The sequence below is a fragment of the Falco rusticolus genome, chromosome 4, assembly GCF_015220075.1.
Source record: "Falco rusticolus isolate bFalRus1 chromosome 4, bFalRus1.pri, whole genome shotgun sequence".
Classification (NCBI taxonomy): Eukaryota; Metazoa; Chordata; class Aves; order Falconiformes; family Falconidae; genus Falco; species Falco rusticolus.
Window position 1 is genome coordinate 10,326,201 of NC_051190.1, and position 26,869 is coordinate 10,353,069.

Here is a 26,869-nt window from a genome sequence, read left to right on the forward strand (position 1 = left end):
CGGGCTGAGCTGTAGCTGTGGTATCAGAACCGCATGTCATGACAGGGGAGGGATTATGTACTGTTTCGTGCTGGTTTTCCTTGCTTCTTGGAAAAACCTTGGGAAGCAGAATACTGCAGTGAATTGCGATGTGATCTGTTACATCAATTAATGTGGCGACTTGAACAACTACTGGAAATAGGAATGTGCTGGCTGTTTGGCTACCAATGTCTGTACTGTCCACTAGGAAAATGTCCGTTTGCTTTTCCTAGGTGATGTCAGTGTTGGAATTAAGTGCGATGCTCGTGTAGTCAGCGATGAGGAAGAAGACATAGATTTCGACATCATCCACAATGCTAATGACACATTCACAGTGAAGTACGCACCACCTGCTGCTGGACGCTACACTATTAAAGTGCTTTTCGCAGGAGAGGTTTGTAATCTTCATTTTACAGCCTGATGTTTCTGGAGGCAGTTTATCTGCCCTTTGATCACCAAGCACGTGCCAGTTCACAGCTGGCTGTGGTGGTTTGCAGCTGACTCCTTCCATTTCAGCTCACGTGCGCTTTGTCTGGTCACTGTTTCTAGAAACACTTTTGTAGTTCTTGAAGGTGAACAAATGAGAGGGCTTGGCTGGAGATAACTGAAGTTCAAGCATGTGGTGTGTTGAGCTGGCACGATGAGCATGGTCTCAGTGATGGGGCAAAGCTGCTTTCTCAAGGATAGAAAACCTCGGTGACTTTCCAAGGAACATGGGAATAAGAAAAAAGTTTTCCTTAAAAAAAAAAAAGGAGGGAGAGAGGCCCCTGCAAACTGTTCAGCTGTTATCTTTGCCCTAGATTTTGAAAGATACTACTTAGTAAGGCAGAGCAGAGTGTTTAAGTGAGGTGACATTTTACACAAGATGGTGCTGGAGTTAAAGCAGAATTACCTTAAAATGATTGCCTGTCTAATTTTGGCTAGTGACGAGTGACCTGATGAGGTTTAGAGCTGTGTTTCTGTTGCAGGAAATTCCTGCCAGCCCGTTCAGAGTTAAAGTGGACCCCTCGCACGATGCCAGCAAAGTGAAAGCTGAGGGACCTGGGCTGAACAAAACTGGTGAGAGCTGGGTTGAGCTGGTGTGGCCAGTGCTGGACTGTGAGGGGCTGTTGCAGGGAAGCCACTTGCCTGGCTGAGCATCTCTGCGATGCCATCCTGGATACAGTGGGGGGGGTGGGGGTGGTGCCAGGTGGCTGGAAACAACTCTGTTCCCTGGGCATTTTCCTTGACTGGGCTTTGTAGGCACCGAATGCTTCTTGGGAAGAGTTTCTCTGTGTGAGCTCTGCATAAATTAGAATTAACATTTTTCTTCAGGTGTGGAAAATGGCAAGCCAACACATTTCACTGTGTTCACCAAGGGAGCTGGGAAGGCACCGCTGGATGTGCAGTTCAGCAGCCCAGCGCCCGGAGAGGCGGTGGCAGATCTCGATATCATTGACAACTACGACTATTCCCACACTGTTAGGTACACTCCAATACAGCAGGTAGGTCCTGTAGGAGTACAAGAGTGAATGGCTCGTGTTGCTGTAGTGCCATGACCTCCCTCCCTGGTGCCTGTGCACGGATAAATGAGCAGATGAGACTTGCCAGGGTGTCCTGTTCCCCAGGATCCCTAAAGCCTGCAGGACAATAGGGACTGGAAAGCAGTAATGCAGTTTTCTGGTGTGTAGTTACTAATAGCTTGTCACTGTTTTCTGGGAACAAGTGAGCTGTTGAAGCAGCAGCGCACAGCTCGTGGTCATTCCACAGCTCATCAGTCGAAGCAGGTGGTGAACCTTCACGGGGTCTGAAACGGAGGTGGCTCCTGCCCCAGCTGCTCTGGGCTGCCACGGTCCTGCAGAGCCAGGGCTGGGATGTGCTGCCGATCAGCAGGCTGCTGTAAGTGCAAACCAGAGCAGGGGCAAAACGCGCAGTGTTTGGTGATGGTGCAGCAGCTCCCCAGTAGGAAAGTGAATGGGTTGGTGCTGAGAAGGGAAGCTGGGCTGCAGATGAAACGCGTCAAAGTATTTGTGTTTGAGGTTTGCCCTTGGGTTGGAAAAAATTTCAGTCTAACTCGTTTTGATTCGCAGACAGAGGCTTCCTAGCAACGCCATTAAAGAGCTGAAAGTGGAGCTGCTAATAAGTATTCTTCCTAGTGCTGTGCTTGCATGTTGGTAAAGGGCCATTAAACACCAGAATGCACGAATCTCATGTATTTCTGAGGATGTAGGTGTGGTAGTGCTGAGATGAAAGTGTTTTGCTGCTCTGGTTCTGCTGAACAAACACATGAGCTACTCGGTCATCTGCACCAGCTTCCTTGAATGTAGCTGTGTAAAAGTGGATTGATATGGAGGACTGCAGCATTATTTATCTGACAATGCTGGATTAGCATTCTTGGAAGCACCATAAAGCTAGCATTTGTTTTTGGATAAAGCAGTTGCATGATCTCAGGATGTGGCTGGCATGCCTGTTTGGAGAAGCTTTAGCTTGTTCAGTCAGGGTTGGTTATGCAGAAGGGAGCAAAGTCATCTGAACTTCATGCACACTCGTGTGTGAGCAGTATCAGATTGCTATGTTTCACGTGAAAAACAGCAACGAAACAAGCCAGGATGCACAAACCAGGTTTCCCACTTGGGTCTCCCATCTGGAGAACTACCTTGGGTCATGGAGGAGCTGTGGACTTAGAGGAGATGCTTGCAGGGAGCAGTGGCAGGAAAGCAATGGTTAAAAAGAGAAGACGAAAATAGACTGCACAGTAATTAAGTAGCCTTGATGTCCCTCCAGGCTGTGAGCATGTAGGTTGTTCCTGGACTCTGTCTTTCTCTGGTTCATAAGCAGTAGCTTTACGCGTGAGACTGGACTCTTCAGATCCGGGGGAGGATGGACTAGGTAGTTAAATTCCTGAGGGACTGCGTCAGCAGCAGAGGAGCCTTGGTTTAATGCTGTTTACGAAGCCTTATCTATCTTGTGGTGTTGCTACAGCTACCCGTGTGTGTGTTTTCTAAAAACAACCAAGAATAATCATGGAGGCTATTCACTAGCTTGCATGAAACATCCATGATTATTTCACTTGGGAGCTGAACCGGCCAAGAATGAAAAATAAGCAAATATAGTGACTATAGCTAAAATATGGACTGCGGTAGGAGAGAATAAAAGGAGCACACATCGTGGGCTGGAGCTTGCCATGGCTGTGTGGTATTCCAGCCAAAATACACAACAGCATTAATCTTTCTGACTTGTAGCGCTTAAACCCCTGGTATTTCAGATGCTGTAATAATACAGCCTCTTTGGAGGCTTGGGTTTGGCCTGGCCTTTCCATGTGGTGGAAAGGGGATACCTGGTCTGGAGCACTGGGACATTCATTCAGCTGTCGGGTCTGAGTGCTGGGAGGGTGGGAGCCAGCCAGAGCCAGAGGTTTTGCCAGGCAGCTTCAATACAGTCTAATTAAATGTTGGAAAGAACTGTTGTTTTTCTCTCTTCCTGTGTTAAATAAAAACTGTTTAATACTTTGAAGGGCTGCAGTGGGATGAGAGCTTGAGAGTCCATAAACGAGTAAGTTTGGCTGTGGTCAGCTGAAATGGATTAGTTGAAGTGGTTATGTACCGCTTGGATGCGAGTGTGTCTGTGTGAAGTGAGGAACTGATCTAACTTGTAAATTCTCCAACTAGGGTCCGATGAAGGTTTTGGTAACTTACGGTGGTGATCCTATCCCCAAAAGCCCTTTCACTGTGGGCGTCGCTGCTCCGTTGGACCTAAACAAAGTTAAAGTCAATGCACTCGAAAACAGTAAGTACCTCTGGGCTGGAAGCCCCGTCGCCTGCCTCTGAAGTCTTTCCTGAACCTGGGCGATAGCCAGCATGTCCTGCTGGAACACAAGTGGGCAAGACAATCTTGTTTTTAACTTGCCGCTGTTGGGGATCAACCAGCTCCAACTTTATAGCTTGACCAGTTTGACTTAGCTGGGTCTTTTGAGGACTGAATTTCAATTTAGATTTTTTATTCTTCTTCTTCTTTTTGGCAAAGATTACATAGCAATGTGGACAAAACATGTGTTGAGGTGTAGACCATTGTGGTGAACGGAGCCGGACTCTTCACCGGGCTGGGTACCTGCTGATGAAATCTGGTTTCCCTGGGGCTAGGGGTCTGTTTGTGGAAATAGATACAACTGCTGCAGCGCAGGCTGTCATTCATACTCCTTGTTTTCTAAAAGTGGAAAAACTTAAGGCTGTGAAATGCTGTTGCTTTCCTGAAATGAGCCTCTGACACTGTCAGGCTAGGTCTTACAGGCTTGTTTAGCACTGAAGTTTTGTAGCTCAAATTAACCAAAGCACTTGTTTGTTTGGTTGGTTGGTTTGTTTGGATTGGCAGGTTTTTTTGCATGCAGAGGGATGCAGACTGAGCAGGGCTCTGCCAGCGCTTGCTCCCTCAGTGGTATGTGCATGAGAGAGTTCTTAGAGCATTGTCTGATGTTGAGTGCTTAAAATAATAATAAGGGGTTTGTCTTTTTCAGGAGTGGAAGTAGGAAAGGACCAGGAATTTGTAATTGACACCAAAGGAGCTGGTGGGCAGGGTAAACTGGATGTTAATATTTCCAGTCCTCTAAGGAAAGCTGTGCCGTGTCTGGTGGAACCGGTTCTGGGTAAGGAGTGCAGCACTGCAAAGTACATCCCAAGGGAAGAAGGACTGTATGTGGTGGACGTCAGTTATGATGGCAACCCAGTCCCAGGGAGCCCCTATACTGTGGAGGCCATGCTGCCTCCAGACCCTTCCAAGGTGAGTGCTTTAGGGCTGTAACAGCAACCTGGGAACTGAATTGTGGGCCACTGCATGAGGCTTGGCTTGGTTTTGGCCAAACCAGACCCAGGAACTTCCTTACTCAGAGCGCAGAATCATTCCTTGTGTGGGCTCTGTGACTCATGGAAGTCGTTCCTGTAACACTATTTGAGAAAACATTGAACTAATTAAGAATACTGCAAGCATCCCGTGTGGTGTATTCTCTTCCAGGTAAAAGCTCATGGTCCAGGTCTCCGAGGGGGTCTTGTTGGAAAACCAGCCCAATTCACGATAGATACCAAAGGGGCAGGAACTGGAGGTTTGGGTTTGACGGTAGAAGGTCCATGTGAAGCTAAAATTGAATGCTCAGACAACGGTGATGGAACCTGCTCTGTCTCCTACCTACCTACAAGGCCTGGAGAGTATTTTGTAAACATCCTCTTTGAAGACGTTCACATTCCTGGTTCGCCGTTTAAGGCAGACATTGAAATGCCATTTGATGCCTCTAAAGTCATTGCCACGGGCCCAGGTCTGGAACGTGGTAAAGTAGGTGAGGCAGGGCTGCTGAACGTTGACTGCACGGAGGCGGGTCCCGGGGACCTGCGGGTGGATGTGGTCTCGGATGCTGGTTCCAAAGCAGAGGTCCAGATCGATGACAACAAAGACGGGACCTATGTTGTAACGTATGTGCCGCTCTCGGCTGGCATGTACACGATCGTGATGAGATACGGAGGAGAGCAAGTGCCTAAATTTCCAGCTCGGCTCAAAGTGGAACCAGCTGTGGACACAAGCAGAATTAAAGTGTTTGGGCCAGGCGTGGAAGGGGAAGGTAAGAACAACTGTTGGTATCAGAGTTTGTAAGACTTGCGGTCCTTTATCTTGCACAGAGTATTCTGAGCATTAAAAATTGTAGCAGCCTTGCATGTTCCCATCGTGACCCTTAGACGAGGGTGTTTCGTTATGTTCCCAAATGAGTTGTTTATTGTGCTGGTTCACAAAATGTTCTGTCATTGGAAATAAATGTAGTTCTTGAAGTGACTCTTCAAAATGTATCCTGCAGATGTCTTCCGAGAAGCTACAACCGAGTTCAGTGTGGATGCTCGACCTCTAACGAAGGATGGTGGTGACCACATCAGGACACAGATTGTGAACTCATCCGGCTCCCCCACGGACTGTCTCATCCAAGACAATGCTGATGGAACGTATTTGGTAGAGTACACGCCGTTTGAAAAAGGTAACCTCTGGTTTGTTGGGTTTTTAACTTGGGAAAACCAAGAGCAGGCAGCTCTTCTGACACTTTTATTTGGCAAACTGCTGAGGTCTGCCGGTAACTTGTTGGCATCTTAGCAAGGTTTTTGCCAGTAGAGGAGCTAATTCTGCAGGAACTAGCTCTATTTTAACTTGGAAGAATTGACTTTCACAGTAACTTGGCTTCAGAAGAACAGTGTGTAGATGGCATCTTGGTTGCGAAACACCAGTGAAGTCTTGTGAAATTTAGGAGGCAGCTCTTACCCGTATACTGACATTTAAGTCTGTAGCATCTTGTAGAAGTGATGTTAATTGATGAGAATATTTAGGGAATTCAGGACACGTTTTCTTCCTCTTTAACAGGTCCACACACAGTCAGTGTAACGTATGACGGCGTACCTGTGCCAAACAGTCCCTTCAGAGTGAATGTGACAGAGGGCTGCCACCCATCACATGTGAAGGCACAAGGAGCTGGACTCAAAGAAGCTTTCACAAATCAGCCAAACGCCTTTTCAGTTGTCACCAGGTAACCAGGCCTGTTTGATCCTTAAGGAATAGCCGAGGGAGAAAGGAGTGTATTGGGCTGTGCGATGCAGGATGCTAAATCCAGTACAAATATTTATGAAAAGGCCAGACTGTGTCCTCCTGATTGCTGTGTGCTGCCTCATCGTGTACTGAGCACTTTGCTCGCAGAGATTAGGGGTTGATAGTGGTTGAGGATGAAAGGCTATGGAAATGCAAGTGAGGTTATGCTGAACAGCTTTGCGTACCAGAGCGTGCTGAAGGCTGGACATTACAAGTCAGATTACTGCGTTTCCAATAAGGATGGAAATACAGCCAGAGCATGTGGAGACTACGAAGCTGCTGTTAGAAGCAGGTGATTCTAACAATGTGCATTTCTGTCTTGCAGAGGAGCAGGAATTGGTGGCCTTGGAATAACTGTTGAAGGACCTTCAGAGTCTAAAATTAGCTGTAAAGATAACAAGGATGGGAGCTGCAGTGCTGAGTATGTTCCTTACGTTCCAGGAGACTACGATGTTAACATCACCTACGGGGGCAAGCATATTCCTGGTAAGAGCTCTTGCTCAGTGGCCCTCATGAGGGAAGGTGCTGAGCTGAGGACTCAGTACCTTGGCTGCATCTCACTTGTGCTGCAGGATGGGTGCTGGGGTTTGGTTTTCTATTTTTCCTGGGCATTCAGGCAGGAACAGCGGTGGTGTTTGTTCCTCACACCCGGTAGGGAAGCGCAGAGCCCTTGGTGCTGTGGTGCGGTAGTTTTGAGGAAGGGCTGCAGTCTCGTCACACTTCTGAAATGGCCTCAGTGGGGATGTGGAGGACTGTCGCAGCACTCTCCAAACTATCAAGCTGTTAACAAGGTCTTTTACTATCTCATACCAACATACTCTTCATGCCAGTCCCTCTGCTGCCTTCTCCTCACCTCATCCAGGGCCTGCTCCCTCTTCACTTGCTTTTCCTCTCTCCTCTTCTTCCTCGGCTGCTCTCTCCATTGGCTCTCAACCACTTAACAGAACCAGTCACAGCTGCACCTTATCTACATCAGCCAGCCCACAGTTGTATATTATCAATGCTAGTTAATCCAGCTTCGTTTCTCTACAGAGGAGCCTCACAAGTGGCCTGCGTGGCACTTTGTTTGCACATCTGTTTTCTTTCATGCATTTTTCCTGAGGTGTGAGAAGCGGTTGGATCACAACTGAATTGTTGAGTAGACAGTGAAAATGGAGAAGCACCGTCATTACGCTTCTGGCTTTTGCAGAAGCAGAGGAGTAAGGTGGAGGCTGTTGTTCCTGCCCAAGGTTGAGGGATAGTAATAAAAAAGCCCAAGGAAAAGTGGGGACAAAGATCTTTGATTTCCCGTAGCTGTTAACTCTGTGGTGTTGAACACTTGCTGTGTTAACTTCCAGGCAGTCCTTTCAAGGTTCCTGTGAAGGATGTTGTGGATCCCAGCAAGGTGAAGATAGCAGGACCAGGTCTGGGAACAGCTGTTCGAGCCAAGATCCCACAGTCCTTCACTGTAGACACCAGCAAGGCAGGAGTAGCACCCCTTGAAGTGGTGGTGGCAGGACCCAGAGGTAAGAACTGAAGTACTCCATCCAGCTGTGCCCCTGTCTCTGTGTTTGGGTGGTACTCCATCCAGCTGTGCCCCTGTCTCTGTGTTTGGGTGGGTGATGTGGTCCTGGCCCTGCTTGTGAAGGTGGTGATACCACTTGAACAAACATTTCCCTCTGTTGCTGTTCATCTGGCACGTGCATCTTGGCAGTTGACCCATGTGTCCTACTGTGAAAGGACGAGAACTGTGTCCTAGGTAGGGCTGCTTTGGGCAGTGTCTTTGGCTTTATCCTAATCTTCAGGGCTGGGAGAAGTGACGTTGAGTAACTGTCACTGCTGAACAGCGGTGGCTTAGATTTAGACATCAAAAAGTAGATCCAGAGTCTCACATGTGAGTGATGACTTGAGAAACCTGTGTCACTGGGTTGCAGAGTCTCTGAAACTTGGTGGAACCGCTCAGTGGTCCCCAGAGGGGCAGCAAGGCCCTCAAGCTTTAGCATTGATGATGTTGGCATTAACCTAGGAAGCTGTATCTTGCTGGCACGGTACCTCAGCAGCAATTACCTTTTGGCTGCAAGTCTCACCTTGCTAGGAGGTGAGAGCTGCTTCCCCACTCAAGCATCAGGCCACGCTGATGCGGGTGCCCCTCAGGTAACCGTTCTTTAATTTTAGCGGATGAGGCGTATTCCCAGGGATGGCGCTCCCCATTGAAAATGATTTCGGATTTCTTTAAAGGTGATCGAGAGGGTGACACTCAGACAGGTTTGGACTTTCAACTAACTGCTGGCAATTTTGGCTTTTGGAAATCCAATTGGCAACAGCAAGAATCATCTGGAGGAGGGAGTGGGAACCAGTGGTGTTGCTTTTAAGCTTTGCATGGCAGCTATACATTTCTTCTGTGCTTACTTTACTGCTAATCCTTCCTGTGTTTTAAAGCCAACTTGTAATTGTAGGCTGCTTTGTGTGTTGATCTGAACCGATATGTCATGTAATCTGCTGTAGATTCAGCTTAATGCAAATTGAAATAATTGATCCTGCTTTCTTAGGAGTTTGGCAGCTTGCAGGGCTCTCCTGCCTAGGCAGTGAGCCTGCCTTTCCAAACTGCGATCTGTGAATCACAAATTCCTGATTGTGAAAGATACGGTTGGTGAATGCTACACACCAACTGGCTTTAGGGCTCAATTCTGTGCAGCGAATCCCAGTAACAGTATGTAATCTTGTAAATGACAGTTCAGGCAATTATCACCATTACTCACTTTCTTTCTCTAAAGATCTTCAGTGTACTTTGAGCAATTGCTTTTGACCTGGACTGTACAGAAAGGCAGATTTTTTCTCCAGTATTTTCATGGCAGTTTTTGTTTACAGCAAGAAGATGGGAGCGCAGAGAGTGGTGGATAACAAATCTGTCTCAAGTCAGTGGCTCTTGAATACAAAATAAGGGAAACTGATCACTGATCCATGCCCATTGCCTTCATTAAAAAAAAAAAAAGAAATTGAAATTTAGCTTGCTGCAAACGATAAACGGGCGGTGCATCTTGGAGCTTTGTGCAGCAAATGGCTGGTGAGGAATTGTGTTTTAATAGCACAGCTGAGAAAATAATTTGTTGGTTTTTTTAGGAGTTGTGGGGCCTGTTAATGTAGTAGACAACGGAGATGGCACCCACACGGCGGTGTACACCCCTATGCAGGAGGGACCCTATATGATCTCTGTCAAATATGCTGGTGAAGAGATTCCTCGCAGGTAAGTTGGTGGAGATAAACTTAAATGAACTGAAGATTTAAGGACCTCGTGTGCCCTCCCAGCACACGAGCACCGTTTAAGGGTAGCTGTGGTCCTCTCTACGTAACCAGTGCAGCTCCTTGTGCGACTGCAGGGTTCCGCGGTAGTTTGAGGCTGCTGCACCTACAGCAGAGAGGCTATAGGGGAGGTGTCCCCCCACCCCAGCATGTACTGTGGTGACTCAGCCGTTGGCCTAGGAGGAGGGGGCAATAACGGGTTTCCCTTTTAAGTCCCTTCAAGGTGAAGGTGCTTCCTACGTATGATGCCAGTAAAGTGACAGCAAGTGGACCAGGTCTCAGTTCCTACGGCATACCAGCCAGCCTGCCTGTGGAGTTTGCTGTGGATGCTAAGGATGCTGGGCAGGGAATTCTGGCTGTACAGATCACTGTAAGTAACTACAAAACCAAGCAGGAGTAGAAACTCATTGTTCTAGATGGGCATGAGTGGCTCCCGTTGGAAGCATCCACAGCTGTACCCTGACATCCTCCGTGCCCTGGAGACTGGGCTACTGGCTGGACCTTAAGCTCTGGTACAGGAAAGTCTTGCACTCTGCATTTGTAAAGCTCTTGAGGCTGTTCTTATGAGACTTCTGTCTTTGTCATCACCCCATGCTATATTTGGCTCTTGGTTAACCTTCCACTCTGCAGATGCTCAAAATGAGATAAATAGTTGCTTGTCAGATAACGCAAGTGCTGGAATTTGAAGTGGAGACAGTCTTCTAGCAGCGTAGTTCAGCAAGGCCATGAGATAACATCCACACTGAGTATTACATGATGTTAAATCAACAAACAAGTCTCCCTCAAGGTTGCCAGAAATCTTAAGCTGCTTATGGGAGGTACTACAGGAATGTTTTTATTTGACTTTGTTATTGCTCTTCTAAATTTCTGGTGCCTGGACTCTGTGGCCTCAGCAAAAAGGTCTTTGGTTCGTGGGCCATAAAGCACATTTCTCAGCAATGGCATGCCTAGGTCATGGCATGGCTGGTTGTACTTGCCCTTCTGCATTCTTGCTCCCATGCTGTCCCACTGTCTGCTCAGGTGCAGCAAAGCAGTCGCCTTTATTCTGGCATGCAAGTGTGGTCTTAAAGGATCCAAAATGCTTATCAGAGCTCCCAGCCTGGCTGTGGCTTTGGAAATCAAGTTCCACAAGTCCTGCGTGGTGGGAGTGCGTAGGTGATCCTCCTCACAGCGTTTGTTTGCCTCTCGTTCTGAGCTGTTGAACGTCAAACACTTCACAAGCCTTCCTGAAAGAAGTAAGCTCTTTTGTGCCGTACCTAAAATCTGAAGTCCTTTGCAGCTTATCCTGTACCCCAGGCCACGTTAAGCCATAAAATACAGAATGGGGTCAACGTGGGGTTCCCTGTGCACCGGCCTGGAAGGCTTTCCAAAATGCTTCATGCTTTGTAGCTGATGAGTTACTCTGAAAGCTGAGGCTGGGAGCAGCGCTGTCGGAAGCATTATACACAGTATTGATCTTGGCTGTAGATACGAAAGCTTGATGCTGAAGCTCAGATCTGTATTATTTATGCACCTCTTTAGTTCTTGCACTTAGTGTAGAAATGGTAGTTGAAGGGACTACGCAGACCTGCTTTTAACCTTGCAGTGCATCAGGAGCAGGGTGCCTTATCCAGGAGGGTGATGGCAGACTCCAGTAGTGCTTCCCCCTGACCTCAAACCATTCAGGGAGCAGCTGCCCCAAGGGTACCCAGTGCTTTGTCAGGGCAGAGCTGCACATCTCGCTCCCTGTCTGTGCCTCAGGAACCGGGGAAGTGTTCTTCATTTCTAGCAGCGATAAGACAATGAAGCCTAAAGCTTCTTAAAATAAATAGGAAGTTCATTAAAATGGCTTGCTGCATCTTATAAACATTCTTGTATCAAACAGAGAGTAGTTACTGATACCAGTGCTTGTTTTATAATGGTCTGATACCTTTTTGCCCCTGATAGTCTGTTCCTGGTACTAGTCCTTGAGTGAAATATGTTTAACCCTCAGAAATGCTGCAGTTCCTTGTCTGTCTGAGACTCTCTAAATATGGTTGTGAACAGGTTTGCCGTCCTGCTGAAGGAGTTATTCATAACTAACTCCACAGTGCCTAAATATTCTGGTTTGCATTCCTCAGGACCAAGAGGGCAAACCCAAGAGAGTGGACATTCATGACAACAAGGATGGCACTTACACAGTCACCTATGTCCCTGACAAAACGGGCCGCTATACGATTGGTGTGAAGTATGGTGGAGATGATATCCCGTCCTCTCCCTATCGGATCCGGGCATCTCCAACTGGCGATGCCAGCAAGTGTTTGGCCACAGGTGAGTGTTGGCTCTTCTCTGTTGCTGTTGTTTGTACTTGGTGTACAGCTGCCTTCTGAGCATGGTACAGTTGATGTAATGGATGTAGCTGACGCTAGAAACTTGTGTTAAGTAAGAGGGATTTTCCTAAAGATGAAGAAGCATCCACCCTGTGGGTGAGCAAGAATCTCTTGCAGGCTCTAGCAAAATCTTTCAAACTGCTTGGGTTGTTACAAACAGCCAGATGCAACTGAAGTCTCATGCTTATTTTGGCTTAGATAAATCCTGCTGAGAGCTGCAGTGAGGTTGATTTAAAAATAACACATCTGTGCACGTTCGCTGCATCACGCTCCTTGCATTGCGAGTGTTGCCAGAAGCTTTTCACTCTGAGCAAGAACAGAATGAATTCTGAGGATGTAAATAGCTGGCTATGTGCTTCTGCACTGCCAGTGCCTGTTCAGGCTGGGTGTTATTAGTGGAGGTTTCTGCTGCTTTTCTCTCTGGTCAAGGTTGGCCAGGGTCTGAACAGACTTTTAGAAGGCGTGGGTGGAAGGAGGGAACCTAAAGATAAGATGTTAGTGGAACTCAAAAAAAAATAATCATTGCCTCAAAAATCAGTCCCTTGGTGTAGGGGAGGGAATCCATGTTTGTTGCTGTAGGAGCACGCTTACAGCTTCAACCCTTACTGGTTCTCCAGATGGGTGGTCATCATGTGGCTTTGGGCTGGCCGCTGTGGCACGCTGCCACCTCCCATCTGGCTGGGGTCTGTGGCAGGGAGCAGAAGTGGCAGGAGCTACTTAGAAGAATGCCACTGGGTGTTAAATCCCCTCATTTTAAAATAAATGAATTAGGCAAGACCAAATTGAACAGGGAAACTCAATCTGTGGTTGCAGATCTGTGAGAGCGTCTGGGCATTTTGCTGACCTGCACCATGCGGTTAGAGCATACCCGGTGCCTGTCTGGCAGCTGGCTGCTTTCAAGCCTGCTTAAACAGAAACGGCACAATGGAAAACACAGAGCGGCAGGTATCCCCTTTGCTTCAGAGTTTGTTTAAAAGAGGCCTTAATGGTTGAATCTGATACTCTTCAAAGTAACTGGGGTCGCTGACTATTCAAAATAACTGTGATGGTCACTACTCTCAAATGCCAGCTTAAATTTCCCCTTTCCAAGAAGTGCCTCTGACTCTCCGCTGTAGAGCTGGAATACGGTCGCCATAGGAGTAGATGCTGGAATATGGTCAAAAGTACAAAAATGGCAGATTCGTTGCCATTTGAAAAGGAGCCATTTACCTGGTAACAAGTGCCGGTCAAAAGCAGGAGTATTAAATGTGTACTGCAAGTAATACTCCGTGGTTCTCATTTAAACACAGCGTTCTTCAGGCTGGATCCAATTGCTCCAATTTGGGCATTGTTTCATGACTTTCTTTTTTTGGGATGTGTGGCAGAACAGTGGAAAATCGTCTGTGGGTAATGTAGGAGGAAACATGGCCATGGCTGCTCCTGCACCCTTTATAGCTGCCTACACAGGGAGATTGATGTTAAAGCAGTGACAGCCGAGTCCCTGGCCAGGGCAGAAGATAGTGCTTTTGGCTCTGAATAAAGGAGTAGGGCTGTAGGACTATGGGTTAAGGCATTGCTTCCTTCAAACGTAGTTTTTTTCCCTGCTGTGTTCTCATCCAGCCCCTCTGATTGCAGAGGAGAAGGAAGGCTGGTGCCCAGCTCTTGCAGGCGGCTGTGCTGACCAACACTGGGAACGTCCCCTGTTGTACATCTGCTCCCAAACCCACGCCTGTGGGTCCCTGGGACTGCCATTCTGATGCTGTGCTTCCCAGGCGCCTAGTGGGCGGCCTGCCTGGGAAAACCATCCTCTGAACGCTTTCTGTAATGAAAATTGCCTTGTAGGTCCTGGAATTGCACCCACTGTGAGGACTGGTGAGGAGGTCGGGTTTGTGGTAGACGCCAAATCAGCAGGGAAGGGAAAAGTGACGTGCACTGTCCTGACGCCAGATGGGACAGAAGCTGAAGCAGATGTTGTTGAAAATGAGGATGGGACTTACGATATCTTCTACACTGCCGCCAAACCAGGAACCTATGTGATTTATGTCCGCTTTGGTGGGGTGGACATTCCCAACAGTCCTTTCACTGTCATGGTAAGCCAGCTCTGCTCTGAAAATACCTCCCACTCGGATTCCTGCTGCCACGTTTTATTTAGTGATAGGTTAACTCTGTGTGTAAGTGTGTGTTTAGGCATTTATTAGACTAGCAGGAGCTAATGAATCCTTGTTACTTGCAGAGTTTATTTTGAGCAGGCAACACAATTAAGTGAAGAAGGGTAGAAGCCGTCAGAGGATGAAGACTTGACTTCTCTGAGCCAAATTCATTTTTTCATTTCCTGACACGTAGTTCTCTTTCTAAATGATGGAAGAGTGGTTGTAATTGGGCTGCAACTAATTACTTCAGCCGATGTCAGATACAGTGCTCTGGCTTGTCCGTGTCTCACTCCTTAGAATGTTGACCCTGAAATAAGGAACGGTCTGCTGACAGATCCCAGGGAAGCAGGCCGTTAGCTCGCACTTAAAAATGATTTGCAAGCGCTAGTTAAACTGTTATAGCCAAATCCCTCTCCTTCTAATTATGTTCTTTCCAGCGTGCAGTACTTCAGCGTGTTTAGGTGTAAAAAGCAAACAGAACCCCAGGCTCCCTGAGGAGCAGGCCAGGTGCCTTTCGGGGCTCACAGAAGCCCTTCATGTGAAGAACAGCTCCCCATGTTTGCAAAACAAGTCTTGGTCTTGTAACCTCAGCCGAGGTGGCCCCTGGCAGGTCTCGGTCCATGAAACCGTGTGGCTGTACCTGAGCCTGGCCGGAGCCCACGGGTGAGTCCTCGGGGCTGGGCTCTTCCTACCTGCCACCCTGGTGGGTCGCTGCTGGTGTCTCTGAAGATTTTAATGAGAAAAATGACTCCCTTGGTTGCCGCTCAGAGCTTACTGCAGGAAATAACCTCTCGAGGTCAGGGAGCCAACATTCCCACTCCCTAGCTGACTGCCACCATGCATGTTTGACTTGGGTGTCTCAGCTGGGGACAGAAAGCAGTGCAACAGCGGTATTTCTGTTTTGCAATGGTTTTCTTAGCGGAGTCTTTCCGTGGATAAGTTTCCGGAAGGTTATTTTGTTAGGTTGGTTTGCAGTGGTGTAAAGGGGCCAGGGGAGCTGGGGTGGCTGAGCACAGTGGGATGGTGCGAGGGGGCGTCAGCCCCAGCCACTCCGGTTGGGTTAAGTGGGGGAGGTGGGATTTTGCAAGTCATCCTCTTGGCATGCCGGGTGGGAAGGGAGGCTGCGCCAGGGGAAAACACATTGGGTGTCTTGACAACGCTATCCCAGCTATGAATCAGAAGAATGGCTTTGCAGCTATGACTGCACGTGGGCTGGGTCGTTCACCCAAGTGCGTGAGCCGGGAGCAGCCTTCCCACGGCAGCAGGCTGCCCTGCCTCCCAGCTCGTACGCCGTGCTCTGCAGCGCTTGGGGGCTCGCATATTAGGTTTAAACCTTTCCCTTCCCTCCCTGCCCCAGACCCACAAACCAGCACCTCTGAAATTCAATTCCACCAGTGTTCAGGCACTGCTTTTCAGCTTCCCTCCCAAGCTCCCAACAACAGCACGTACCAGCTTTGTCCCTTTGCGGTGCAGCTGGTGGCTTTCCCCAGTGCCCAGCACCTGCGCATATGGGCAGTTTCCCAGTTCCCCTGGCTGGATCCAGGTTCTTGTGATGGTGAGAGGACTGGGAGGGCTGCATGGTGGGAGGAAGGTGTTGAGGAGCTGGAAGGAGCTGAGCATTCTGTACTGTGAAAGGTGGGAATGCCTCTGTGCCAGAATAACACCTAACCGGCCTTTACCCCTGCCCAGGCTGTAGATGCAGATGATGCTGCCGTGCGGTCGCAGGAGCCAGTGGGCGCCTCCCCCCCAGGATTCCGCCCTTGGGTACACACTTTTTACATATTTCAGCTGTTTTCCCCCCGTCTGTATTCTATTTCAGATGACAGCCTGCTTCTTGGGACTGCTTGAATTGCTCTGGTCATTGTGTTCATTCTTTCTGTTTGATCAATTGTTCTTGGGATCCAGACCTTGTTTTTTCTTTGCTGCTTGAAGAGAGTCTGCAAATAAACTCTCATTTAAACATGAAGAGGATCATTACACCTACAGCTTCTACTTCTGCAATGTCTACTGTTGGCAAAAGCAACCTGAGTGCATTGCTTTGTGTTCCCAGTAAAACAGCACAGTGTCTTTAGTCCAGAGTCGCATTGTGAAATGTGTTTCTTTTGTCCATTTTGTGTTGCAATCACTCTACCCCATTCAAAAATCACTTTCTCTTCCAGGCCTTAAGCAACTAAATCCTTTCAGATGGAGCCACTCTGGGTCTTGCGTGCGCTACATTGTCTTCCATCCCTTTGTGTTCCATTTTGATCTCTTTAACTTTTTTCCAGCATGTCTTCCATTCGCACCGTGTTTGATTCACTCTGCTGCGCGGTGTGGTGGTGTTGTGAAGGAAAGCTTGGCCGGACGCTGCTCTGGTTGAGCTCAGTCCTGTGGCTGGCTGTGATAATCACTGCACACTTCCTTCTGCTTGTGCTCACAGTGGAGTTGCTCAGTGCTCATTTGGGTCTGCCATCCGGTTTGAAGTGACCCATCCTTTTGCTTCCTTTAGGTCGCGGAAGAAGCTTATGTCCCAGTTGGAGACATGAACGGCATGGGATTCAGGCCCTTTGATATGGTTATCCCTTTTGCCGTAAGGAAAGGAGAAATAACAGGTACCCGATGTATGCATAGCCTCTTGGGGAGGTTTTGCTTTTTGTTAGCATGTTTATCCATTTGCAGCTAACAGTCTGGGTGGTCTAGACCACAGCCTGCGGGGGAGGATTTTATCCTGCCAGCAACTTAGTTGTTTAATTTCACATCAAGTGGTGTACACTAAGGGTGAGTAGGATACGCCCTGCTAATGGTTTGAGTTAAATGAGGGTGTTCTTGGTGCTGCCATGGTCCTCAGGGCCACGCTATGAGCTCCTGCACTGTAGGACCTGTTGCTGCTTTTTTCCTTCTGGAGCAGCCACATGCACCCTTGATAAGCTCCGTTATTTACTTTGTGCAGATGCTGCAAAGCAGTCTAATCCTGCATTCATATCACAGACCTGCTTCAGGGCAAGTGAGCGCTTTTCCACGGGTCTGGCAGATGAGAGCATCACCCTGGCTGCGCTAAGCTCCTGCACACATGGGCTGTGTCCCCTCCTGCCTTCTAGCTCAGCAATCCCACCCCAAGCTCTGGTCTGTCCCTGTTGAAGAGACAGTCAATCTTTTTTTCAAAATTGCTGCAGGAGAGGGAGCAACAAGGCAGATCGGTGCCTTTCCTTGGGCTTGCTGTGGAAATTTCAGTGGCTGCAGCAAACAGCCCTGCCTGTGGAGTTTGTAAGGTCACAGAACTGTTTGCCAGATGTCTACCACTGCATTGTATTCATGTAGCTTAAGCAGAAAACATGTCTGGTTAGTGTTCCCATTAGTCTCCTATTTGTGCCTGTGGGTAAGGAATTTAACAATTTAAAATACTTGTTTAACATGGCTAGACAATTCTTTGTGGGTGGGAGAGGGGAAGCAAGCAGCTTCTCCTTCTGTAACTCCCATGGTGGCTTTTTGTAGGTGAAGTACACATGCCCTCTGGAAAGACGGATACGCCAGATATTGTGGATAACAAAGACGGCACAGTAACAGTGAGATACGCTCCTACTGAGGTCGGGCTGCATGAAATGCACATAAAATATATGGGAAAGCACATCCCAGGTGAGTCTGACAAAGCAGGCGAGACAAATCCGAGCGCAGTGTCCTGCTGGTACATCTGCTCCCTGGTGAGGTTTCTATAGCTTAGTTGTATATGCTGCAGTAAGACGTCTTACCGTTCAGAGGCAGTTCATCTGCAAGCAGTCCAGAGAGCAGCTAAAGCAAAGGACTAAGTGCTGGCACATGTGAGCTTCCAGTGTGGTTTAATAGTACCAGCCAGGCTTAAAATGGATTTTGGTTTTTGAAACTAGTTTTTGTGGCATTTTTATTATGAAGAAGAAACATGCCATTTTCTAACTACCGGGTTTTTTTCAAGTTCAAATTTACTGCCATGGTGCTCAGCAAAACTGGTGGTTACAGTGTACGTTTATCCTTAAAAAAACTGCACTGGCATAAAATCTCCAATCTGTGGGGAGGACTAAGTGGCTAAAACACTATAGCTACTCTTTCCATCTCATTGCAATAAAATAAAACACACATGCACACTATGCTGTAATCATTCTTTCTTCCTGGCTGCCTCTTAACAAACAGCAACCACTGCCTTTCATTCCCTCTTTCTTCTCTTGTCCTTACTTGCCAGCTCCCCAGCTGAAGCTGTGCCTCGTCTGGGGCTGCCCCACGGGCATGCTGGCTGCGTGGGGCTGGGGCGAAAAGGGGCAGCTCTGTAGAAGGATGTGTGGGCATGAGAGGACTGGGCTGCTGGTTCTGTTGGTGTACAGAAACACAGGATAACTTGGGCTAAAGTGGGGGGCTGTTGGAAGAAGGGTTCGCCGGAGTCAAGAAGACGCTCAATATGAGTTATGCATCTTGCTCAACTTTATTATAACACTACTTACATAGAACTGATACACGTGCATATTCGTAAAGCAGAAATATAATTGGTTAGTAGTCTCTAAACGCGCGCGGTTCTCACACCCCTAATTATCATGACTAAAATAAGCATTCTATCCATGTAGCTAATTGTGTTGCTGTGCTTCAGCCTTGTAGTTTGTTCCTCCCTATATTCCCGTACCGCTCCCTATCTCTCTTGGCCCTGCACCTGCTTGCCCAGCAGCTGTATCTTGTTACAGCCACGGCCTGTTGGCACAACATAATTACTCGGTCTCAGGATTCAAGAATAGCTCAAGGCTACCTTTCTTGTTATCTTCAGCACAGCAACTTCAGCACAATTCTAATTGCAGGCCTATTCTAATAGCAGGCCTGGATTGTGCAGATCTTCAGAGATTCTAAGGCCACGCTTCTGCAGCCATTCTTCTACAGGGAGCTTGATAGCGTGGTGCATGGTGCTGCCTCAGTGTCTTCAGCCCTTTGTATGAATATAGCACCTCCCGAAGTGCCAGACTGTCAGATGTGTCGGTTCAGTAAGACCACTGCACTGCGCCTCACAGAAAGATGATGTGCCATAATGTGTCCTTCTTGAAGGCTGTCATGAATCAAACTTGCTACTCTCTCAGCTGCAAAATCTAGCTTTGTACTTAAGAGCTATCTGTGCCTTTTTTTGGAACCATTATTGGCTGTTGGTGACTGTACTTCTTGTTTTTGTGCACCAGCTTAGCTAATCTGAGGCTGGCAAATTTGTTTTTGGATACCCTTCAAATTTGCTGGTTCAGGTTCATTGAGCCAGACAATGTGCTGTGCTAGTTCCTAATTCCGAGCTACCAAAATTCAGGATCTGTGCTTGAACTGAAAGCCTGCTTCTGAGTCATGTTCCGATTTAACATGCTAAAAATAGACTTGTAATGAATAAGACCCTTTACAACATCATTGAAGCTTATCTCTGGCAATTTGAGTAACACATACTTTGTCACGACGATGTGGAACAAATTGTGGAGAAGTGTCTTTTGAAGGCAAAAGGGGAGGCTTATTCATTTGGTGTTTTGTTGGGGGGGTCTTTGTTTTTTTTAAATTGCATTTCAGTGACATAAAGATTCTTCAAATATCAAGTAGTGAGAATGGCATTGAAGAACATGGGTATCAGTAAGCATAAGATCCCATCGGGCCACAGCAGCTTCATGTTTGTTTTATTCTTGTAGTCCAGGCCACTCAAAAGTGCTCCTTTTGGTTTTTCCCTTTAGAGAGCCCTCTGCAGTTCTATGTGAATTATCCAAACAGCGGCAGTGTGTCTGCTTACGGGCCTGGCCTCGTTTATGGGGTTGCCAATAAACTAGCCACTTTCACCATTATCACTGAAGATGCAGGAGAGGGTAAGTCTGTTCTTTAAAACCCATCCTACCCTACTAAACTAGGAACTTCTTGGAAGTGTAATGCACGTCAGCGTTGATTTGCATTCATCTGTCCACCTGTGAATCTCTGGTGTGATACAAATGACTTGTGCAAATACCAGGCTGTAACTTGCAGTAAAAACTGTTTTATTACCTCTGCCCGAGAGCAGTAGATGTACCCTGTGGTACAGGGTGCAAATGATTCATTTAATTAGAAATAAACTGAGAGCAGCTTAGGTGTCATGGGTGATGACTGGATGTGGAATCACTGTTAGATAAATCTCACAGACTGAACAGAGTTGTGGTCTTAGTGGATTGGCCTGAGCTCCTTTTGCTGCTGTCCTTAGAAAACATGCATCTGAGCTGCATTTCCAGTACCAAGTACTGGATCTTCCTCTTTGGACCAAGCCTTTGGACTTGGTGTGCAGGAAGATTTACAGAAGTGCTGTTCTCCTTGTTTCCTAGGTGGGCTGAACTTGGCTATTGAAGGACCTTCAAAAGCAGAGATCAGCTGCATTGATAACAAAGATGGGACGTGCACAGTCACGTACCTGCCTACTCTACCTGGGAATTACAGCATCCTGGTCAAGTACAATGACAAGCACATCCCAGGCAGTCCGTTCACGGCCAAGATCACAGGTATAAAGTTTAGACTTCTGAAAGCACTTCATAATGAAAATTAATCTCTGATAGCATGGGGGACCTGGTTTGTGGCAGGAATGTGAAGTCCTCTGACTTGTTCTGCAGCTAACCTTGTAATATTTTCTGACTTGTTTCTCTTTATATATTCAGATGATAACAGAAGACGGTCCCAGGTTAAGCTTGGTTCTGCTGCTGACTTTTTGTTGGACATCAGTGAGACTGATCTCAGTCTTCTAACAGCCAGCGTTAAAGCCCCATCAGGTCGTGATGAGCCTTGTCTTCTGAAGAGGCTACCCAACAACCACATTGGTAAGCTCTGACAGTCTTGATCTGAGAGAGTAGTATAGTAGCCCCTACTCCAGTTTGCTTTGCTATGTAAAAAACCTGATTTCTTTGCTTCTTCTCAGAAGATTGTTGTCAAACTAAGCAGTTGGTATTGTTTGGTACAGTTGGCCAAAGACAGAAGAGTATGAAGAATGACCTCTTGCGTTAGCTTGCATGTGACGTGCCACATTGTGATTGAAGTGCTTTTTTCAGCATATGTGAATGGCTTTGTGGCCCATTTGAGAGTAACACTTCAACATGTGTAAAGACAGTGCTCTTTCAGTATTTCATTTGGTGTGATTAAAGCATTTAAATCAAGTACGACAGGCATAAAAAGTGAGTAACTTCGTCACATTTCTGTGCTTTGTAGGCATCTCATTCATTCCACGAGAAGTGGGAGAGCATCTGGTTAGCATCAAGAAGAACGGGAGCCATGTACCAAACAGCCCTGTAACAATCATGGTGGTCCAGTCTGAGATAGGAGATGCCAGACGAGCAAGAGTTTTTGGACGCGGCTTGGTAGAAGGACGAACCTTTGAAATGTGTGACTTCATTATAGACACAAGAGATGCAGGTTAGTTCCATAGCAATGGGACTATGAGATGCTGTGTGTTATGTATCATCTCTAAATGAGAGCCTTCCCTCCCTCCACGTGACCACCAGATCACGAGCCAAAAACCAGCAGATGCAAATGGTGTATTAAGGATGCACAGTCATTATTGTCAGTTATTAACTACAGATAATGCTACAAGCTTCTAAGATGCTTTGCGTTGTTTTGGCTGATGTCTTTGTTACAGCCGGCAGGAACTGTCACTGAGACACTCATGAAGCTTTTCTTTCATTTGATGGTGCTGGTTCTAGTATCGTGTACAGCAAAAAGGAAACGAGCAAGAGACTTCCCTGTTGGTTTAATGTGGACCCTTGGCCACAGTCTTTGAAGCTAACTTTAATGTGGTCAGAGCATTTTAGGAGCTGTGAATGCATGCTGTGCCTTGAATATTTGACTGATTAGGACTACAAAAGTGTCATTAAGGCATCATGCAACTCCCGTGTGCCCATTAAGATACAAACCTACCGACTAGCTACTGCTACGGGTTTGGACTATTTTGTGTCAAATTTAGAAGAGCACTATGGAAATCTGAGGCTAACTTAGCTGTGTTGTAGGTTATGCTGGAATCTCACTGGCAGTTGAAGGACCCAGCAAGGTAGATATCCAAACTGAAGACCTAGAAGACGGAACCTGCAAAGTGTCCTATTTCCCAACTGTACCTGGCGTGTACATTGTGTCCACTAAATTTGCAGATGAACATATTCCAGGTAAGCAGAAGTGTTGGGTGGCTTTTTGGTTAGTACAACAAAAGCCTTACCTAGGTGGCCAGCACAGTGGAGCTGTGGGTGGGCTGTGTGATCTGGATCGGACCGTAAGTCCCAAAGGTTCAAGGAGGGTCGTACCAGTGCCCTCCACAAGCAGCAAACATCCATAACTTTTCTGTTTGCATGGGTGTAATTCACTTGGACCTGACTGTTAGCTGGCTCTAAAACTTGCCCTGTGGTCCACTACAAGCCAGAGAAGCTTCCCCTCCTTCCCTCGATGCAGCGTATAAGGAGCAGAGGAGGAGTAACTTGCTGTGGTACTTACAGGCAGCCCATTTACTGTGAAGATAAGTGGTGAAGGAAGAATTAAGGAGAGCATCACACGAACAAGGCGGGCTCCCTCTGTTGCAACAGTAGGAAGCATATGTGATCTGAACCTAAAAATTCCAGGTAAGCAACGTCCTTATCCTCATCACCATAACTTGCACTTGTATAGCGTGGGTGTACCTGAAACAGTGGAAACAGGAATTTCAGTGTTGTTAAGACATCCTCATATTAAGATAGTTTAGGGAAGAAGATAGTTTAGTGTGTTGTCTTCAAACTGTTAAAAATAAGCATGACCGTGATCAACATATGGAGAAACAAATACCAGGGGGGCCTTCATCTGTTCTGTGTACAGCAGGCTGGAGAACAGGCTGCACAGCTCGCCCTGTCTCCACGGTTTTGAGATGGTCGTGTTGGCTCTTAACTGTTTGTATGGCTGGCTGGCAAAGGTGAATCCCACGGGCCACTTCCTTCAGCTGCCTCTGTAGCACCTCGTAAGTGGTCACTGGCTAGGCTCGCTGCTCGCGTCCAGCTGAGCGTGCAGACCGGCACCCGCGTGCCTTTTCTGTCATTTGTACCGTGTGATAACTCCAGCTCAGGTCCTGCTTCCAAAAACAAAATACCAACCCTCTTTGTCACTCTCTATAATCTGTGATTTTTTTAATTCTCTTCTTGTTAGAAATTGATTGTGGGGATATGACAGCCCAGGTAACTAGTCCCTCTGGGAGAAACTCTGACGCCGAAATCATGGAAGCTGACAAAAACACCTATTGTGTCCGCTTTGTGCCACAAGAAATGGGGGTCCACACTGTGGATGTCAAATACAGAGGGCAGCCGGTGCTGGGCAGCCCCTTCCAGTTCACCGTGGGGCCGCTGGGCGAGGGAGGAGCCCACAAAGTGAGAGCTGGTGGGCCAGGGCTGAAGCGTGGAGAGACGGGCATCCCAGGTGAGTCCTCCAGTGTCCACTGGGCACAGGTCTGCAGCCCAGTGCTTTGGGTTCTGGTGGCCTCTGCTCTGGGAGCTTGAGCAGAGCTTGGTGTAACGCTGTAGGGTCGCCCCAAGCCAGGGGTGGTCAGGGGAGAAACACAGAGAAATAATGTTGCTGTTGCAATCTCCATGCGGATGGAGAAGTCTGGAGATGGGCGTTTTGGAACCTGCTCTCGCAGGATGAGCTTGAGGTCATAAGGTGTGTTATACAGGGCTGATTAATTCAAGGCTAGTAGGAGCTTCTTGGAGAAACTGCTAAGCGTTATCAGCCAGGATGATGGGACAAGGTAGTGTTCTTCGTACACATAAGTATGGAATGCTGCATGGTCTGTTAGGAAGAAGCTGCCACGCAGCAGACTTAGGCTTGTGTGTGCTCTCGTGTGCTTCAACAGCTGAGTTCAGTATATGGACGCGGGAAGCTGGAGCTGGAGGCCTGTCTATTGCTGTAGAAGGCCCAAGTAAAGCAGAAATCGCCTTTGAGGACCATAAAAATGGATCTTGTGGTGTATCATACATAGCACAAGAGCCAGGTATGTACTGACACCAATTGGTACCAAAATAACACCAGATGCTACTTCAAGAGAAGCTAAGGGCACTCACTGCTGCTTTTCTCCCTGCAGGCAACTATGAGGTGTCCATAAAGTTCAATGACGAGCACATTCCTGAAAGCCCCTACCTGGTTCCAGTCATCGCCCCCTCCGATGATGCTCGCAGGCTCACTGTCACTAGCCTTCAGGTGAGACACAAGGAAACATCTCCACAACTTGCTACACAGACTGATTTCGTCCTTGTTCTCCAAGACCAAAATGGTTGTCCTTTTTCCTTAGTAATAGCCTTGCATCTTGCAGCCAGAGAGAGGTTTTTGGCCACTGGCCCGTGGTAACCTGGGCTGGTAGAGCTGGCCTGGTTCTGTCTTGCCAGAACTTGAAGGCAGAAGGCTCAGCTGAGTGTATTACAGGTGGTAAGGTTTGGGAATTAAGAATAAGAGGCTCTAGAAGGTAGCACTGAGGAGCTAAAACTTGCTTTCCACTCTGTTAGCTAGGGGAAGGTTAAGGAGAACTGAAAGATGGACGTGACTCACCAGTGATGGTGCTGGTGCCAAGTTACTCGGCTGGCACATGGACTGGAGAGCTGGGCTGGGGGCTGGGATGCTGCTGCAGCCTGGCTGGAGCGTTGGCATGGACAGATGGAGGGGCCCCGCCGTGAGGGGGTAACAAAACCACACAGTCACATCCCAGAGTGATTCACAGTTTTGCGGTTGGTCTGGGCTCATCCCTCTGTTAACCTCACCATATCGTGTGTGTGTGTGTGTGTGGTTATGTACATTAAAATACAGGTAACGTTAAAGGCCTGACTTAAATCTCCAAAGCCAGAAACTTGGATGTGAGTGAGACTGAGAATCTGTGTCTAAAGATACTGTACCTCAGTCCTCATCGAGTGGTGATCAGCAATTAGTGCTTCAGTCGAGGCATTTTTTGGGGTATGTCCCAGCTGTGGTTCCGTGGCGTTTGCCTGGGCTGCAGGGCTCCTCCACCTTGCCTGCGTAAATCAGTCGTGACAGCCTGATCCAATAGTATCTCTTCTAACCAGGAGTTACAAGGGCGTTAATTAGTCGCTGTGGTATTGATGTTTCTCTTGTGTTTCATTTAAAGACTCTTTGACAGGAATACTCACTTCAATTAAGTCCTGGAGAGGCAGATAAAGCTGAGTATTCGGTAACGGAGCACGGTGCGCAGCATCAGCTTCCACAAAACCCGCATCAGGGACTTGCTTTATACGTTGTACCTCAGTTCTACTCAGTTGCATTTATTTCCCTCTTCAGGATTTATTTGAAAAAAAAAAAAAATAATAATCAGGTAAAGTATGTTAAGCATAAAATATTACTGCCAGATAGCTGCATGGGCTGCTCTGGTTGAGACCCGTTGCGGCACGGATGCCGCTGCCTCGCCTTCCACCGATGGCCTGACAGCGCGGCAACATCTGGTTTCATGTTTTAAATTGCTTTCTCATGTTAAGAAGTCTTGTGGTGGCGTTCTAAATGCAGCCTCTTGTGGCAAATATAAACATGCATATTACTCTTTCAGACAACTGGATTATCAGAGGCTTTTCCCCTGAATGAATCTGGAATGAATGAAGGGGCTGAAAATGGAGCTATAGCTTAAACATCCTTTAAATCAAGTGCCTGAATACTGGGGGCTGACCTTGGTGATAACGGATGACTAGTCTTGTAAACCTGCCTCTGCCTGATTTGTCAGTCGTCTGGCTTCCAAAAACGGTCTGTTACCATGGGAAAAACCAGCCTAGTCAGCATGTGTGAGTCCTAAATCAGCCACCTCCTAAGTGGGAGAGAGCTTCTGACCGGGGAGTTAATGCAAGTCACAACTTTACGCCTTTTGTTGAAATCTGAAAAAAAATAAATCAGTAATTGTGCTGAAGTGGGTATTTCCCTGCCACAAATCTCGCGCTGTCTGAAACAAGAAGTTTACATTTGCTAATCTGACTGTTGCATTCTCAGGAGTCTGGATTAAAAGTTAATCAGCCGGCATCCTTTGCTATAAGGCTGAACGGGGCAAAGGGCAAGATCGATGCTAAAGTCCACAGCCCCTCCGGAGCTGTAGAAGAGTGCCATGTGTCTGAGCTGGAGCCAGGTGAGCATGGCTTTACATTGGTCAAAACGAACCGGGTGACCTCCAAAACGTGCTTGCTGCCCCATAGTGAGGGAGGTTAATCCCTTTGGCTGGCGAGCAGCATGCCCAAGGAGCGTGCACCTTGCTTGGAGAAGACTTCTTGGTGTTGGGTTGTTGGGTCAGGGTTGTGTCCGTGTTTTTCCTAGAGAGCTCATGGAGTGACAGAGCCCTGACTTGTGTGAGATACAGATATTTAAGTCTTGGCTTGTCAGTGAAGGTGCAGTGATACTAGTCATAAATAAAATATGATGTGGTTGTTGAATTTAGCCAGGGAAGAAGTTTATTTTTCAAAGCTATGCTACCATCTTCGACTAATAGTTCATTTTTACCTTGCACTCACTCCTTCATACAAAATGTCAAGGAAGCTGAATATAAGCAAACACTACAGAAAGCTCAACACC

At 47.4% G+C, this 26,869-nt stretch overlaps 1 protein-coding gene across 5 annotated transcripts in view; it reads left to right on the forward strand.

Annotated features, from left to right (window-relative positions):
• FLNB (filamin B) overlaps positions 1 to 26,869 on the forward strand; it is a 73,599-nt gene that overhangs the window by 39,622 nt on the left and 7,108 nt on the right. For 2 of the 5 annotated variants that reach the window (XM_037382860.1, XM_037382864.1), the window contains exons 16-43: positions 252 to 412; positions 987 to 1,077; positions 1,333 to 1,502; positions 3,666 to 3,783; positions 4,508 to 4,770; positions 5,002 to 5,599; positions 5,831 to 6,004; positions 6,382 to 6,544; positions 6,929 to 7,089; positions 7,941 to 8,108; positions 8,758 to 8,847; positions 9,703 to 9,826; positions 10,096 to 10,252; positions 11,982 to 12,171; positions 14,052 to 14,299; positions 16,049 to 16,123; positions 16,848 to 16,950; positions 17,831 to 17,971; positions 20,044 to 20,172; positions 20,656 to 20,829; positions 20,983 to 21,141; positions 21,527 to 21,730; positions 22,321 to 22,473; positions 22,798 to 22,920; positions 23,474 to 23,740; positions 24,174 to 24,311; positions 24,402 to 24,517; positions 26,297 to 26,429. In XM_037382860.1, the coding sequence (XP_037238757.1) occupies positions 252 to 412; positions 987 to 1,077; positions 1,333 to 1,502; positions 3,666 to 3,783; positions 4,508 to 4,770; positions 5,002 to 5,599; positions 5,831 to 6,004; positions 6,382 to 6,544; positions 6,929 to 7,089; positions 7,941 to 8,108; positions 8,758 to 8,847; positions 9,703 to 9,826; positions 10,096 to 10,252; positions 11,982 to 12,171; positions 14,052 to 14,299; positions 16,049 to 16,123; positions 16,848 to 16,950; positions 17,831 to 17,971; positions 20,044 to 20,172; positions 20,656 to 20,829; positions 20,983 to 21,141; positions 21,527 to 21,730; positions 22,321 to 22,473; positions 22,798 to 22,920; positions 23,474 to 23,740; positions 24,174 to 24,311; positions 24,402 to 24,517; positions 26,297 to 26,429 (4,791 nt within the window). The remainder of the gene's footprint in view (positions 1 to 251; positions 413 to 986; positions 1,078 to 1,332; positions 1,503 to 3,665; positions 3,784 to 4,507; positions 4,771 to 5,001; positions 5,600 to 5,830; positions 6,005 to 6,381; positions 6,545 to 6,928; positions 7,090 to 7,940; positions 8,109 to 8,757; positions 8,848 to 9,702; positions 9,827 to 10,095; positions 10,253 to 11,981; positions 12,172 to 14,051; positions 14,300 to 16,048; positions 16,124 to 16,847; positions 16,951 to 17,830; positions 17,972 to 20,043; positions 20,173 to 20,655; positions 20,830 to 20,982; positions 21,142 to 21,526; positions 21,731 to 22,320; positions 22,474 to 22,797; positions 22,921 to 23,473; positions 23,741 to 24,173; positions 24,312 to 24,401; positions 24,518 to 26,296; positions 26,430 to 26,869) is intronic. The other 3 variants (XM_037382861.1, XM_037382862.1, XM_037382863.1) reach the window with 3 other exon arrangements.